The 14,876-nt window shown below is 34.8% G+C and overlaps 1 protein-coding gene across 2 annotated transcripts in view; it reads left to right on the top strand.

Moving 5' to 3' along the window:
* The window catches only part of retm (real-time), a 52,756-nt gene that overhangs the window by 3,264 nt on the left and 34,616 nt on the right, over positions 1-14,876 (top strand). For both annotated transcript variants that reach the window (XM_085193908.1, XM_085193909.1), the window contains exons 2-3: positions 9,284-9,433; positions 11,019-11,150. In XM_085193908.1, the coding sequence (XP_085050034.1) occupies positions 9,284-9,433; positions 11,019-11,150 (282 nt within the window). The remainder of the gene's footprint in view (positions 1-9,283; positions 9,434-11,018; positions 11,151-14,876) is intronic.

The raw sequence follows: 14,876 nt of genomic DNA, 5'->3' as shown, positions 1-14,876 counted from the left end.
AACCGCTTATACCCACTGTAGTTAATTGTGGGCCAAACCTTACTTACTTATGATATTGAAATATAGTTCTTATTCGAAATACTTTGTGGCACTATAATATTTTAATGGCTTCTTAAGGAAAATAATAATATTACTATGAATAAAGTAACTAAAGTTTTTAAAATGTGGTCATGTTTATGTCTTTAAATTGATGTTTAGTTTTGTTATTGTTTTAATTGATATTGTCATGTCAAATAGAGGCCATTCGTGGCGCAGACGCACAAGCGTGTGTCTGTAAACGCGACTGGTTGTAGGTTCGATTCTCACTCGATGAAATGAAATATTTAATGTTTACATATCTTCGCTCTGGGGCAAAGTGCGGCTCAATACGCAAATAGGTTCCCGTAAACAACAGTGTAAAACTTAAATTTATAAAATACTAGCGGCCCGCTCGCGGTTTCACCCGCGTAAACTATGTTATTGTTAATTTCTGTCTGTCATGGACGTCACTAGGACGTAGTCGTGGACTACGTCCTAGTGACGTCCATGCAAAATTTTTGACTCCTAGCATTTGTAGTAACGAAGTTTCATACAAACTTTCGACCCCAAAAACAACCCTTAGAAGTCGAATATTGCAAATTCCCGTCTTAGCGAGCACCTACGTCCTATAAGTAACTCCTATGCAAAATTTGAGATTCCTGGCACTTGTAGTTTCTGAGATGTCGTGATGAGTGAGTGACCTTTCGATTTTATATATCCATACCTATATTATAAATTCGAAAGTAACTCTGTCTGTCAGTCTGTCTGTCTGTCTGTCTGTCTGTCTGTCTGTCTGTCTGTCTGTCTGTCTGTCTGTCTGTCTGTCTTTTACGCAATCAGGGCCAAACCGCTAATTTAATTGTGATAAAATACTCATATAGAGATACTTGAGGGTCCCGGGATGAACATAGGATACTTTTTTTTTCTTATATTTGTAATATTTTCGATATATACCAATAAATTAAAATAATTAATTTGACAAGCAATTTATTCCGCCAAGTTAATAACAATCGTCGCTACGCGTTTCTAAGCAACGGCTTGCAAAGTTTGTTGTTTTAAGAAAACGTCACCCAAAGTGAGTTTGCTTAATGCATACATGGCGCGCGCTGATATAGATTTGTATACATTAACAAAAATTAGATGATTTCTATAATTTGATATTCATCCTTATATGAAAATAAATATAATAGTCACTTTTAGCATTTCATCTAGATGGAAATTATAGTTTACTGTATAACATTCTAATAAATAATTAAGACGTCACTGATTCCAAATGACCTAGCCTACGAGTGGTATAGTATGACTGACGCGAACGGGCAGATGATTTTGATGATTTTGTAAATTTTTATATATTTTCGAATTACTATTATTTTTTATGTAATTATTTGCTGCTTATAATTAATTTATCTCAGTTCGGTTATCTTTACCGATGTTATACACTTAAAATATCGTAATTATAATCATTTGAGATTTTATTTAATAATGTTCGCAAAAATTAATAATTATTTAATATAGAAAAATGTTTAGTACGCGCGCACGGCAAACTTTAGGTACTTTTTCTAATATGAAGAATTTCCTTTAGTTACTTTTATTTCTTTTGTTTGTTCATTTCGGTTACTCAGATATTTTTTCTAATAATAAATCTCCACTTATTATTATTTTTTAACTTATTTTAATTATTTAGGCTTATATTTTCCGGGCCCACTAGTCCGGGCCCACTAGTCCGGGCCCACTAGTATAGATATATGTCGACTAGTGGACCCGGACGCGGCTACGCCTGCTTAAACTATAAGAATATTTATTAACTATATTTTCAGTTTTCAATAGAATTAGTAAGAAAATATAAGCTTAAATAATCAAAAATAATAATAAGTAGAGACATATTATTAGAAAAAAATATCAGAGAAATTGAAAACCAACATAAGAAGTAAAAATAACTACAAATTAAGTAAAAATACCATAAGAAGTAAAAATAACCCGTACCTAAAAACTACCTAAAAGGATATTTTTTGCCAGCAATATCAAATAAAATAAGAAGAGAACCAAAGTGTATTTTAAATTAATTATAAACAGCAAATAAAGTTCGAAAATGTAATAAAACCATCAACGTCATCTGCCCGTTCGCGTAGGTCATACAATGCCGCCCGTAGGCTAGGTCATTGCGAATCAGTGACATCTCCTTAATTATTTATTAGAATGTTATACAGTAAACTATAATTTCAATAGATAAAATGCTATAATGTTTATTTTCATAAGGATGAATATCTAAATGTCGCGGTAACGGTTGCGTAGCGACGCGACGGTTGTTATTAACATGGCAGAATAAATTGCATGTCAAATTAAAAAGTACTTTAAAATATATGAATTTATATGTGTAATGTAATGTTATATAGCCTATAGCACTTCTGAAGAATGCAGCTTTCATACAAAATAAAAACAATGTAAATCGGACCAGTAGATCCAGAGATCTTAGCGTTCAAACAAACAAACAAACAAACAAACTCTTCCGCTTTATTATATTAGTATAGATTACGATTGTTGATGACTTTGTCGTGGCACCACAACGACATGTTATGCACCCATTGCTGGATGTTTAATGTCTTGAATACGGGCCACGCATCACTGTCACTGTTATCACACGGCGCGACAGCTCCGTTCAATCAGGGGCCGTTGGCATCTATTGACAGTTTCCTATGAAACAATAGCAGGTTAAAGTTTTATATGAGACATTTGAAACTTTAAAGCAGACGCAATCAATGTTCGTAAATAGGTCTTTTCGTATACTTTTAAAGTGACATTTTAAGAGGCAAGATTTAACAACATCGTTCGTCTTGTCGTCGTTCATCATGCAGTCGTATGTTATCTACCTGAAAGATCAAAGTTTAGATATTTATAACATTTTTAAAGAGATTGCTCCGCGAGATTCTTTGTTGTGCTTGTGCTGACTTGAATAACAAATATGGTACAAATATGAAGCTTATTGCGACGGCGTTTTGTTTATATTATTGTTTTTAAGCTATATTAATTATTACTTAATAAGATTTCTACATTACGGCTCTATTAGTATAGTTGCATACTGGCTTTTTAAATATTTTTAAATAGAAATGTGATATATTTAGTTATTTTCTGTGTACCCAGTATGCTTAAAGTACATATAGGTGGTCGAATCACAACAAAAAGGAAGGCCAAGTAATTTTAGCACCTGCAAAAGTCGTTGCCCTAATAAAAAACGTTCAGTAGTTTTAGTGAAGGGAAATGCTATATTTTAACCTCATTTTAGTAGGCACTACGTTCGCGGGACACGCAAACTCAATCTTATCACAATTAGTGTTTGACACCGAAACTGAAATAACAGGAACTGATAACGGGTCAAACGGTGTGTTAGTTTATCTCGGTATGTATAGATAGATAACATATAAAATTGTGAATTTTTAATACTGGATATAGAGTTACGAACGGTTACACGGTATACAATTTTTTTTTATATTTATAAAGTGTTATTTCACATTTGGAAACAGAAATATTTTTTTAGCAGACGTATAAAAATTTGAACGTAGCAGTATTTGAACCTCGGTGCCTCTTGGCTGAACGGTTTGTTCAAGCACTCTGCTCACGTTTAGCTACGACGAAATTGGGAAAATATTTATAGAACATTGAAAAAATATTATTTGACTTAATAGAAACCGAGTATCCTAACACTAGGTTTCCAGGTTTCCTTTTTGCCTACTCTGTTATGTGCGGTATACATTACATGAGCAGACGTTTAGAACGGAAAATGGAAGTATTAAATTATTTATTAAAGTGACAATTATACCTAAAAAAAACGCAAACACTATCAAACGTCTAGAAAAATGCTATCCTAAAAAAATAGCACGTCCTTTAAAAAAATGAAAACCACTCTTAAAGCTCTCGTTTTGAGCGAAACGGAAAAAGGCACGTTATGTATACAACGTGAAGTTAGTTAATTATAAAATCATTAGTTCAGATGCCGACATTTTTACATAAAATATTTAAAACTGTTATCTCCCATCCATCAAGTAAACAAGCCACTAAACGCCCAAGGGAGCGATGATGTATTGACTAGTGTAGATGGATGGACATATTGTTGGTATATTATAAAGATATACTGTGGGTTGTGGCAGGATCTCAGACCTATATGTCTTATGTGGCCATGTTCTTACCAGGAGTTCCATCACTCAAAATGTAATTTCGGAGCGTGAATTATGAAATGTCTTTACAATAGGTTCCCTCTGTGCCTGCCCTATTTATGCAGAGGATACAGCGTAGATAAAATATGATTTAAATGCGCAAACATTTAAATTCTTATACAACAACGCTGTTCCAATTATATCGTAGTAACGTCAATCAAGACACCTACGAAGAAACCTTTCATTGGCCGACACAAGTCTGACTCGCTTTTGGCGACTTTTTTCTTTCTTTTCTTTTTATAATAATAATCTACCATGTAAACTGCCTGTACCAAATTATTTAATCTTTGAAATTTGAAAAAAAAAACGTTTTTTTCATTAAATATAAATATTAATATATATATATTGTGTCCTTGTTTAAATTGCCGCATTTACTACTTCCTTCTTCTTTAATGAATTTAAGCGTAAAGATATATTCTATGAATATTGGCTGATTGATATATTTTTAATTTAAAAAAAAATCGAATATCCTTTCGATACCATGTAGATCGACTGCTACTTGTTTAAAATAGTTTTTTTTAATTTATATGTTTTTCCCGGTATCACGGTATGCAGAAGGGATCTAGTATTAAGATACTCTGCCCTCCACCGTCCATTTGAATTTGTGACTCTCCGTGACGCGCTTCGTGTTATTGGTGCATGGAAATGACAAATAATACCGAACAACAAATAAAAATATTCCAACTTTAATCAGAATTTTTCTCTGAACCAACCACTACGACGTCGAAGCTCATATTCTGGTTCTAATGGTTCCAATTTGTTTTTTTTTTATGTTGGATGTGTTCATTTATAGAGGAAGGCTATAGGCATTATTACATCACGTTAATTGTTTCCACGTAAAGCACTGAAGGCACCCGCGGTCAGAGGTGCCTCGCACTTATTTGAAAATTTTGTGTAGTTTTATATCACAGGCTTCAATCGTCAGTGTCTTTTAGATCCGGTAGTTTTCGTAATTAAGTTATTAATTGACTGAAATGATCGGCCTCCACCAAAAGCCACAACACCACAACAGATTGATTGGTCATTATGTTTTGTTTGTGCAGTCTCTGTCAGTCACTCAGCCACGAAATGTTTTATATACAAATATAGATTTTCCGATGTAAAAAAGACGCCAGTAGTCGCGTAGATGCACTGGCGTGTGACTGTTAACGGGTCAGGTTGTGAGTTCGATTCCCACTCGAGAAAATGAAATATTTAATATGTATATTTTTTTCGTTCTGGTGTCGGGGCAAAGCCCGCAGCTTAGCCGCTTAGTTCGCCACTCAACGCAACGGCTCTAGAATTCGGCGGAAAGTGGTGATTTTAATGGGAACGGAGTATCTTAAATCTAGGTTCCCAGGTTCCCTCTGCCTATCTGCACATTGCGGGTGCACAGTGTAAATCTGAACAAAAAACCGAGGTTATTTGTAACAATAATACTTATTTTGTGGTTATATGACGGCCGCCGTTGCCGAGAAGCCTCACAGGCCACAGATAAGCGTTTTACATTATTTGTAGACATCAGTAGGCAGGTATTATTGCAATTGGATTTTGTTTTATTTTATATGAATGATGATTTTTTATTTTTTTTTTGTAATATGTTTAAGAAACAAGACAACGTGCAGTGTTGAGTTTTAATTATTTTTATTATTATTATTTTGGTAAAATACGACGTTGAGTGCCGCAAGTCAACAGACTAAAATATCTTAAAATCTAACAGAAAGTGGAGAATAGTGTCCCGACACTAGATCTCTCTGCTTACTTTATTGTATGCAAAATAAAACGTGTAGCTAAACAATTTCATATTCACAAGTAGGTTATTCATTTATTTGTTCTGAATAGATAAATGCTATTGCTATTACAAACAATGTAACGGACTCGTGGTATTGATTTCCAATGGAGCCACCCCAGTGAAGGGGTTCCTTTTGAGAAATAATGAATACATTGTTTTAAGAAATGTTCATATTCGTACTAAAGTTTGACGTACAACATTATTGTTTAATATGTGTATCTATGCGTGGACATACGGATCTGATAGATTTACCATGAGTCAACGCTACTAGAAAATTAAGAAGAGAATACTAACAAAAAAGTGTATACTTATAAAATAAAAAAAGCTTTCAGTACCGCCACGAAACCACGAAACGGAACGGAATGCTTAATTCCCTGCCAGCTACAATTTATTTATGTTGTTAGCATAAGTATAACTAATGGTAACAACATAAATAAGTTGTAGCTAGTATATAAGAATTTCGACGTAGCTTGATGAGAAGGTATGGCTTAGTGGTCAGAGCGCTTGGACGGTTTCTAAGAGGCGTGGGTTCAATTTCTGCTACGTTATTTTTTTATACGTTTTCAAAAAAAGTAAGAACGGTTTCAATTATCACTAAGTTCACTCAGGTTGATTTGAAAAATATATTTAGTGTAGGTACATGTTAAATAATCTCGGATAATTAGTAAAATAATCGTTTTAAGAACGATTAAAATACCTAAATAAATTAAAAGACCTTTAAATTAAGAGCAATTTAAATTTCCTCTCACGCAAACGATGACGCACTTCCTGTCACTTTCTCCCCCATTTTAAGGTACCCAGTAACCCACACACTATATAATTGTGTCGTTTAATGCGTGACGAACATGTTTGTTACTATTGGTTTGTATTTTGTATTCATTAATATATGTAAGCTACGGTCTCTGCACACCCTCGCTTCTTCCACTGTCAACCACCTATGCATATATGCCCCCGGTATCCTCCTCGGTGACGGTCTCTACGTCTTATGGATACTGTTTCCCCAAAGGTCAACTGAGGTATCGCTAGGTACTCCTTAGTTATGTCAAATAAAAAAATATATAAATACAAATACATAGTAGTAACCGCCTAAACGAAATATTTATACAATATCTTTAAAATACTATACCCAATAGCTGAGCGTCTTACAAAGTAAACATCAACAAAACCGGCTCACTGGCCTGCCAATGCCAAGGTCGGGTCTGACGGAGCTCTCGGTGTTTAGCACATTCCATTACTTACGTATTCATCAATTATTGTATGTACGTATGTATGTTATTGTAAAATGTATTTGAGTTTTATCTACAGAGAAGAGGAACCTACTTTAAGGCACTCCATTTTCCATTTTCCCCCAAATATGTTTAGAAATTGGAATTGAATCTACAATCCTTGCGTGACATAAGATACTTTTTAATAATTAATTATGCTTAATTAATTCTTATTGTTAGATAAAGCTATTTTACATGAAGAGTATCCGAGTCCCCGCACGTGTAGTACTATCCGACACACTAGTCGCTTAAGCGGAAAATAAGAAGTTAAATCGATATTTTATATGATTCAATATGTATATATAAGCAATTATAACTTGGCTCGTGTATCTATTGCATTTCCAATTAAATAATTATAGTTATAGTATAAAATACTTGCGACAGTCGTACGCAGGAGTGCAAGCGTTGTGAGTTTAATTCCCACTTGGAGAAATGAAATATTTAATATTTTACCTTCTTCGATCTGTTAACGAGGCAAAGCTCGGCGTCGAGTTCCGCTACTAAACACGTAATGCCTCAAGAATTCGGCGGAAAATGGGAAACAAAGTATCATAATGGGAAGTGCAGTTTTAAATTTTATTGTTCTGATAGTCAAAATGCGTAATTAAGTTCCACCAAAAATTGGGCGCAAAGTCCCTTTTCTTCTTCTCGTAAAGATTCTTTTCTCACTTTTCGCCGAAACTTCTAGACAACTTATCGAGTGGCGGAATTCCACGCCGTGCTTTGTCGTGTTACCAGTGCGGGGGAATTAAAATAACCCATTCTGCCGAGTGGGATCGAACTCACAACCGTCACGTTTACAGATACCCTACTGATCTTAGGTTATCCAATACAAATATAAGTAGAAAAACGTAATATCGATAAGGTATCGGAATGCTTAGCCACTTAACAAGCGTTTACGTGGATGCGGTTTGCGCTAAGATTGCTCAATTCGGATTTCATATCCGCGCCGGCGAGGTCGCTTGCCAAATAGCGGTAGAAGGTTGCGAGGGAGAGTGTTCTGTCTAAAAAACGTATAGGTATTTATAGTAGAGTAGCTTTTGTGGTCCTATAGTGCTCTTGAAAGCAATAAAAAAACTCTAATTTTTTCTTATCAACACAAGGACAATATCCATACATTGAAAGCTAAAGTTCAGTCAACCAGAATAAATACTTGATTTCCTCAATTGGGAATCGTACAACCTGTCGCGTCGTGTTTACATATCCTGGCCGGCTATAGGTAATAGGTATATACCGCTTATTAAGATACACTACTTAAATAAAGAGGTTTTAATCCATCTCCACTCCATGTAACGACGAGAAATTTTCATCATTTAGGAAAATGAATATTTGAGTGTAGCAACAGCGAGTAGCGACTGTGTGTGTAGTATGCGAGCGATGTTGCTACATCCACGTCAATAAACGTTGTTTCGGTAAACTATTCACGTTGCGGTCGGAAGCTTTGTACTCTGAAATAGTTTTGTGAACGATGTGGTATATGCTATTCTAGATGTTCTTTTTTAGGGTTCCGTGTTAAGAAATGAGACTGCTGCCCGTCTGTCTGTCTCTCTGTCACCGAGATCTCATGAACTGCGATTGTTAGACAGTTGAAATTTTAACAGATCTTTACAAAAACAAAGAGAGCTTTCCTAGATGTTTTTTTTCATTGTAATAATTTTACAAATCAAGTTCTTTCATTTAATACCCATATTAGGCGGGCTGTACAAAAATTTGTTATTGGCCATTTTGTTGCGGCGGCCACTTCGGATTAACAACAATATTTAATTTTAACAAATTTCATTGTCGTCAGAACTGAAGTTGTAATGTAGATTTCCTGGAAAATGATTCTAATTGAGTTTGCCAGATTTCATACACACCAACACACATGCTAAGACGGCAAGACAAAAGTTCTATTTTAATTAAAAATTAGCTACACAGTGCATATTTCGGTGCGCGTCGAGTGGCGCACTCAACACCCCGTTTTCGTCCTTTTTCTTTAATAATAAGCATTAGTATTAATATAGTAACCCCTTTATCACCAGGCGTATGAAAGGCGGTTCCCAAGCTGCCCCCAGATACCGGTGGTGATAGAGTGCGTGATAACGGAAGACAGTTGGTCGGCGGACGACTCCCAGCGGCACACCACTAGACGCTGCCAGCTCAATGTGGACGCGCCTTATTTGTTGAAAAAGGTAAAAAAATATATTATGACTGGTATTCATTTATTTTTAATGGTTACATCTAGTATAAATTGATTTTCATTAATTTTGTAAGTACGGTTATTGAAACCTTGGTTTCGTTAAGTGCCTTAAATACTTGTTGTCAATACTTATGCACCCAGGAGACTACTACTAAATAATTAGTTAAAATGGTTTCATTCAATTTAAGTTTTAATTGCGAAAATTATGGAACTGGTCTTTGAGTTTCGCTACTCAACACGCAATGATCCGAAGATTCGGCGGAAAGTGGGGGTGGGGTGTCTTAACACTAGGTTCCCTCTGTCTAACCTGCTATATGCGGGATACATCTGGACATTGAGCGGTGTGTGGAGAACAGAGTGTGTTAACGCGAGGTTCCCTCTGCGTACCTTGCTATATGCGGGATATAAAAGTACAACTAAACAAAAAAATATAAATGTTTTTACAATGGAGCAGAATTATTTTGATTGGCAAATATGCAAATGTCTGTGTTAATATTATTACAAATTGTAATCGTCGTTTATGTGAAGTATTGTAAATGACCAATTGTTTTGTTAACTCATTGTTTTTTTAAAAGGCCATACATATAATGTACGTAAATTGATTCGTTAAAGCGAAATACAAGTAAAGCGTCTAAATAACGTAGGTAGGTACATATAGCAGGTTAAATTCTTGGATTTATTATAATTTGTTTTTATTTTATATTTTTACCTTCCCGCTTCCCGTATCCCTCAATAGCAGGGTAGGCAGAGGAACCTAGTGTTAAGAAATGAAAATATTAAATTCTCTGAAACTAAAAAAAAACATAGATACACGTATTACCTCGCCCTTGAGGACTAAACAGTATACCTGCATATAATAACGTTAGACGACCTGATTAAAGTTCATCAAGTAGGCGTATCACGTGAGACATGTTACATTTTCCTTACTAACGAGGCGGGGATGCAAGGTAGGGCTTACGTTATTGATGAAATTAAACATTTAAATAAATTACTTTCATGCTGTACTGCGCATACAGCAGGGTTGGCAGAGGCAACCTAGTGTTCATACAATTCGTTCTCCATTTTTCACCTCACTTTTAAAGACATTGCGTATTGACTGGTGGAGTTGAACGCTGCGATCTCGTTACCGGAGCGCAGAGCTATTAATAAATCTCTCTAGTTTCCACTTTCCAACAAGCTGGATGACAAAACGCAAGCGGTATAGATTTCGGCCAAATCCAAACAGATTAGAGAAGACAGTTTGTTTGGTTAAATGCCGTAATATGCAAAATGTTTTTTTATTATTATTTGATAGTCCATTTATTAAGGAAGGCTATATTGAGCTACTAGGCACTAGACTTTTATAGATTTTATTATATCTGGCTATGAACGGCTGTTTGTTCCTCTTTTACGCAAAAAGTACTGAACAGACATAGATGAAACTTTACAGTAATATAGAGTAGATATATATCAGAAAATACATAGACTACAATTAATGTAAAGATTTTGTATAATTAGACTATAATAAAACAATTAGCTTAAGCGAGCAAAGCCGCGGGCGGTAAGCAACCAGTATACTCCCATATCGTTTGTTACAGATGATTGGAGTTGACTACATCTACTTCATCCAGAAGAACCACTTGGACCTCAAGAATAGAGTGCTGGAAATCGAAGCGACTAACGAAACTTTTGCTGCGAGAGTGTCTGTGATCGAGAAATGTAGATATTATGTAAGTAAATGGTTTATTCATTGATCAATTTTTCAAACAATTTTTGAAGAGTTTTATAAGGTTGTTTTTATAAGGTTATTATTATAAGGGTATTTTATAAGGTTGATTTACCTATATTAATGTAGTATAAGTAGTAGAGTCACTAATTAAAACAAGATGTTTGATTAGTTTTTTAACGATGTTGTAAATTTGTTCAATAGGAAATATCGCTATAGATTGGGCCAAAACGATCCAACCTGACTTAATGGCTATATGAAACTGTTTTTAAAGAATTTATCGCGTGACATTTGGTTATAAAAACTTTTTTGACCTGCATTTTGACCTTTTACGGACTGCTCTAAAGTTTTCGGAACAAAGGGTTCATGAAAAAATAAAATCGAAATACTCAAAGAAATACTTTACTACTAATAATATATAGCATAGCTCGAAAGTTTATTAACCACACCATTCATTGGTTTCTTTTGTTAATTTTGTAAGTAAGTAACAATACTTTTACTATATTTTATGACGTTGATGCTATTCTAATAGAATATTATTTAATTGGATTTTTAAAAGAATGAATTTACTTACAGACCAATGTATTAAAAATACAAACATATTCGCTATAAATTCCGCCATCACGAGCAACCTGTCTAACATGAAACATGCGCGCAATGAGGTAAACCGAAACAAAGCTTAATATAAAACAAATATTCGCTTCTGCCAAAACACCTCGCTAAGGTCGTGACGTAAGCGTCCGAGTCTGGAAAGCTTTCAAATAACTTATTCTAGGAAATACGTCTAACATACAGGATTATCCGGGTTCTTATCCATGTTTAGTTTATCTGGCTGTCGGCAGATGTTGTTTTATTCAATGCTATATACCGTATTATAAACAGAAGTATAGTCTTTCACCCTACTATGGCGAAGCAATAAGGAAGGTTATATTTTTGACGGGTATGTATGTATGTTCTCCTGTTCCCTTGTAGCTTCTAAAAGATTTTTTTATAGTTTGATATATGAGGTATTATTGGAAGCGTCTCCGTTGTCCGATGGTTATAGGCTATGTGACGTTATATTGAAATGAATATGTAGCCCTCTAGAGGACCTCTGCCCTAATTCTAACAGGGGATAGTAAAATAAGTACACGACCGCGACTGTCTTCTGAAAATGACAATGAATGTGTATTAAATATATTACGTGTATGCTATTTATTGAATTGATGGTAAATATATTGAATAGTTCATACGTAACAATTTCAGGTGAGAATATGTTCATATTTCATGCTTTTTTGAGCGTGATTTTCAGTAGTAGGCTTTTTTACTTTAGTATTTATTTTAGTTTCACCCTGTATCCCGCACTTAGCAGGGTAGGCTGAGAGAACCTAGTAAAAAGACAATCCTTTCCCAATTAAGACACTTCCATTCCCTGGTTCCGCCGAATTATTAAGGTGGTGGAGCTCAACGTCGCGCTTTGTCTTAAAACTTTTTCAACTTCTGATTTTTCTTAGAAATGGACAGTATTACTTTATATTTAAAGGAACAAAGCATTTAAATTAAGAAATACTCTAAACTTATTTGTAGGGTAAACAAGTAGGCGGATGAAGAGTCGTTTGATAAACGATTTCATTAAGATTAAGTCGAGGTCGAAGCAACGTCTCGAAAATAAGAGTAAGAAGTGGAAAGTCGGAAGCAGAGTGTCTTAATCATGTTTTCTCTTCATTGGCATCTTCCATGCACCTCAACGGCGTTTTTCTACGTACCCTGCGATGATTGAAAAAACGCGAAGCTCTTTTGTAACTTTTTTTTATCGCTTATCTATTGTTGAATAGTGGTTAATCGATTTTGCACTATCTATTTTTGTTTTTATTGAAAAAGCTAAAGGTTACCTTAGCCTGCATCTTAAATTTATCGGCTCATAAGTTTATCTAGAATTATCCTCTCTTTATACTTCTTTATGCAATGTAACACGGACGACGGACTAACGTGCAACGGTTGTCTATAGGTAGGGGAGTACTAGCTATCCATTTTACCTGCAGGTACGAGTATGTCCAGCGATTTTCAGTGGGTCAGCATGTATTTGAGAAATTGTGAATTTTCCGAAAAGAATAGATTCTTGAAGAATATTGGCAAATACAGCCAGACTGGGTTCACTTTGCTTCACTACTATTTTTACTTTATTAGTGTTAGTGATTTGTTATAGTTCCTTAAGTATACTATCTTAGGCGTAAATATTCAAGAATATAGGAGACCTTAGTACTGAATATAAAAGAGATTAAAAAAACTAAATTAGGATAAAATAGGTTTCGTTATTTATGAATCATCCGATGAATAAAGGGGATCGTATGAGGGGACTTGAAATACTCCAATCAATCTACTAAATTTGGCGGTTATAGGTACGTAGACTCTTCCCGTTCTGGTACCAATGGTTAAAAAATGAAGTCGTCGTGCTGTAAGGTACTAAACTTCACAAATAATTTAGAATAATCTTGTAATGTAATAGTACCTTTGCTATGGCTTCTAATTTAAAGTACTTCGCTTAGTTAGCCGTTTTGATCAGATTATCTAGATCAACTTTCGTCAAAGCCGTGACTTATGACGCGAGGTGGTGCCGTTCACGCTAGTACCGGGCATGGATGTACATATTCGTAAATGTAGCTAATATATTTAAGAGAATTGACAACTTAATTTACTTAGTAGAGAGAGAGACTTATGTGGCGCAGGAGTTTCTTAAAATGCAACGGTTGTGGGTCCAAACATTTTATATTTCATTAATTTCCTCCTTCTGGTAACGAGGCTAAACGCGGCGGTGAGTTCCGTCTCTCAACACGCCATGCCTCGGGAAGTATCTTAGCGTTCCTGTCGCTACCCTGCTATTTGCGGGATACAGCATGAAGCTGAAAGATCTACTTAGCATTTCATGGATATACAATGTCCATCGTTATACAGCAAGGTGAGTAGCTCAGAACGGTGCATAGGACTTGCAATCCGATCGTAGACTTCGAGCTGTATGAAAAAAATGCGCGAAATGTGTTTATAAAATATTTTTATACCTCTAAAAATAACATTAAAATAAAATACAAGTAACTTAAGTACTTTAGTTATTTGTATTTTATTTGGTTTATTTTTTTTGTTAGTTTTGCTATAATCTTTTTTTATTTTTATGATCGTTATTGTAAGATGTAAACAATAAAATTCACTTGATAGTTGTGGGTTGCCAATTTGAGGTTATGACTAAACTCTCTGATGAGAGATCTCAGTGTTGAGTTCCGTTATTTAACACGCAATGTTTTGAACTCAGGCGGACTGAAATATTTACGATATCTGTTAATAAATTAGCATTAATGTGTCAAAGATAAAAATATATACAGATATGCCCGTAGGTACATATATGTATATCATTCACGTTTAATGATGTAAATATTTGGAGCATTTATCTTTATCGTGTGTTTATCTTACACTCGATAGCATACTGTATGTTCGTAAGATGCGCCGTAACTCGTAAAACGTAACCCTGGCACGATTTAGGAGCGGAAGTGGTTGATTCGGCGGTATCAGTGTTTTCATTTTTGCCACTTTCTAAGAAGCGTCATTTCAGATAGAAGGTGAAGCTTATTGACTTTATGTATTTCCGGTATTTTTTATTAATAGAAATGGACTTCGTTTTGTTCTATTTTTTTTAGGGTTCCGTACCTCATAAGCAAACGCGGAACCCTTATAGGATAATTTTTTTTGTCCGTTTGTAAAG

This window comes from Heliconius melpomene, chromosome 12 (genome assembly GCF_056956725.1).
Source record: "Heliconius melpomene rosina isolate 202511_hmr_F chromosome 12, ASM5695672v1, whole genome shotgun sequence".
Classification (NCBI taxonomy): domain Eukaryota; kingdom Metazoa; phylum Arthropoda; class Insecta; order Lepidoptera; family Nymphalidae; genus Heliconius; species Heliconius melpomene.
The sequence above is the reverse complement of the archived record's forward strand: the minus strand, read 5'-3'. Positions and strand labels throughout refer to the sequence as shown.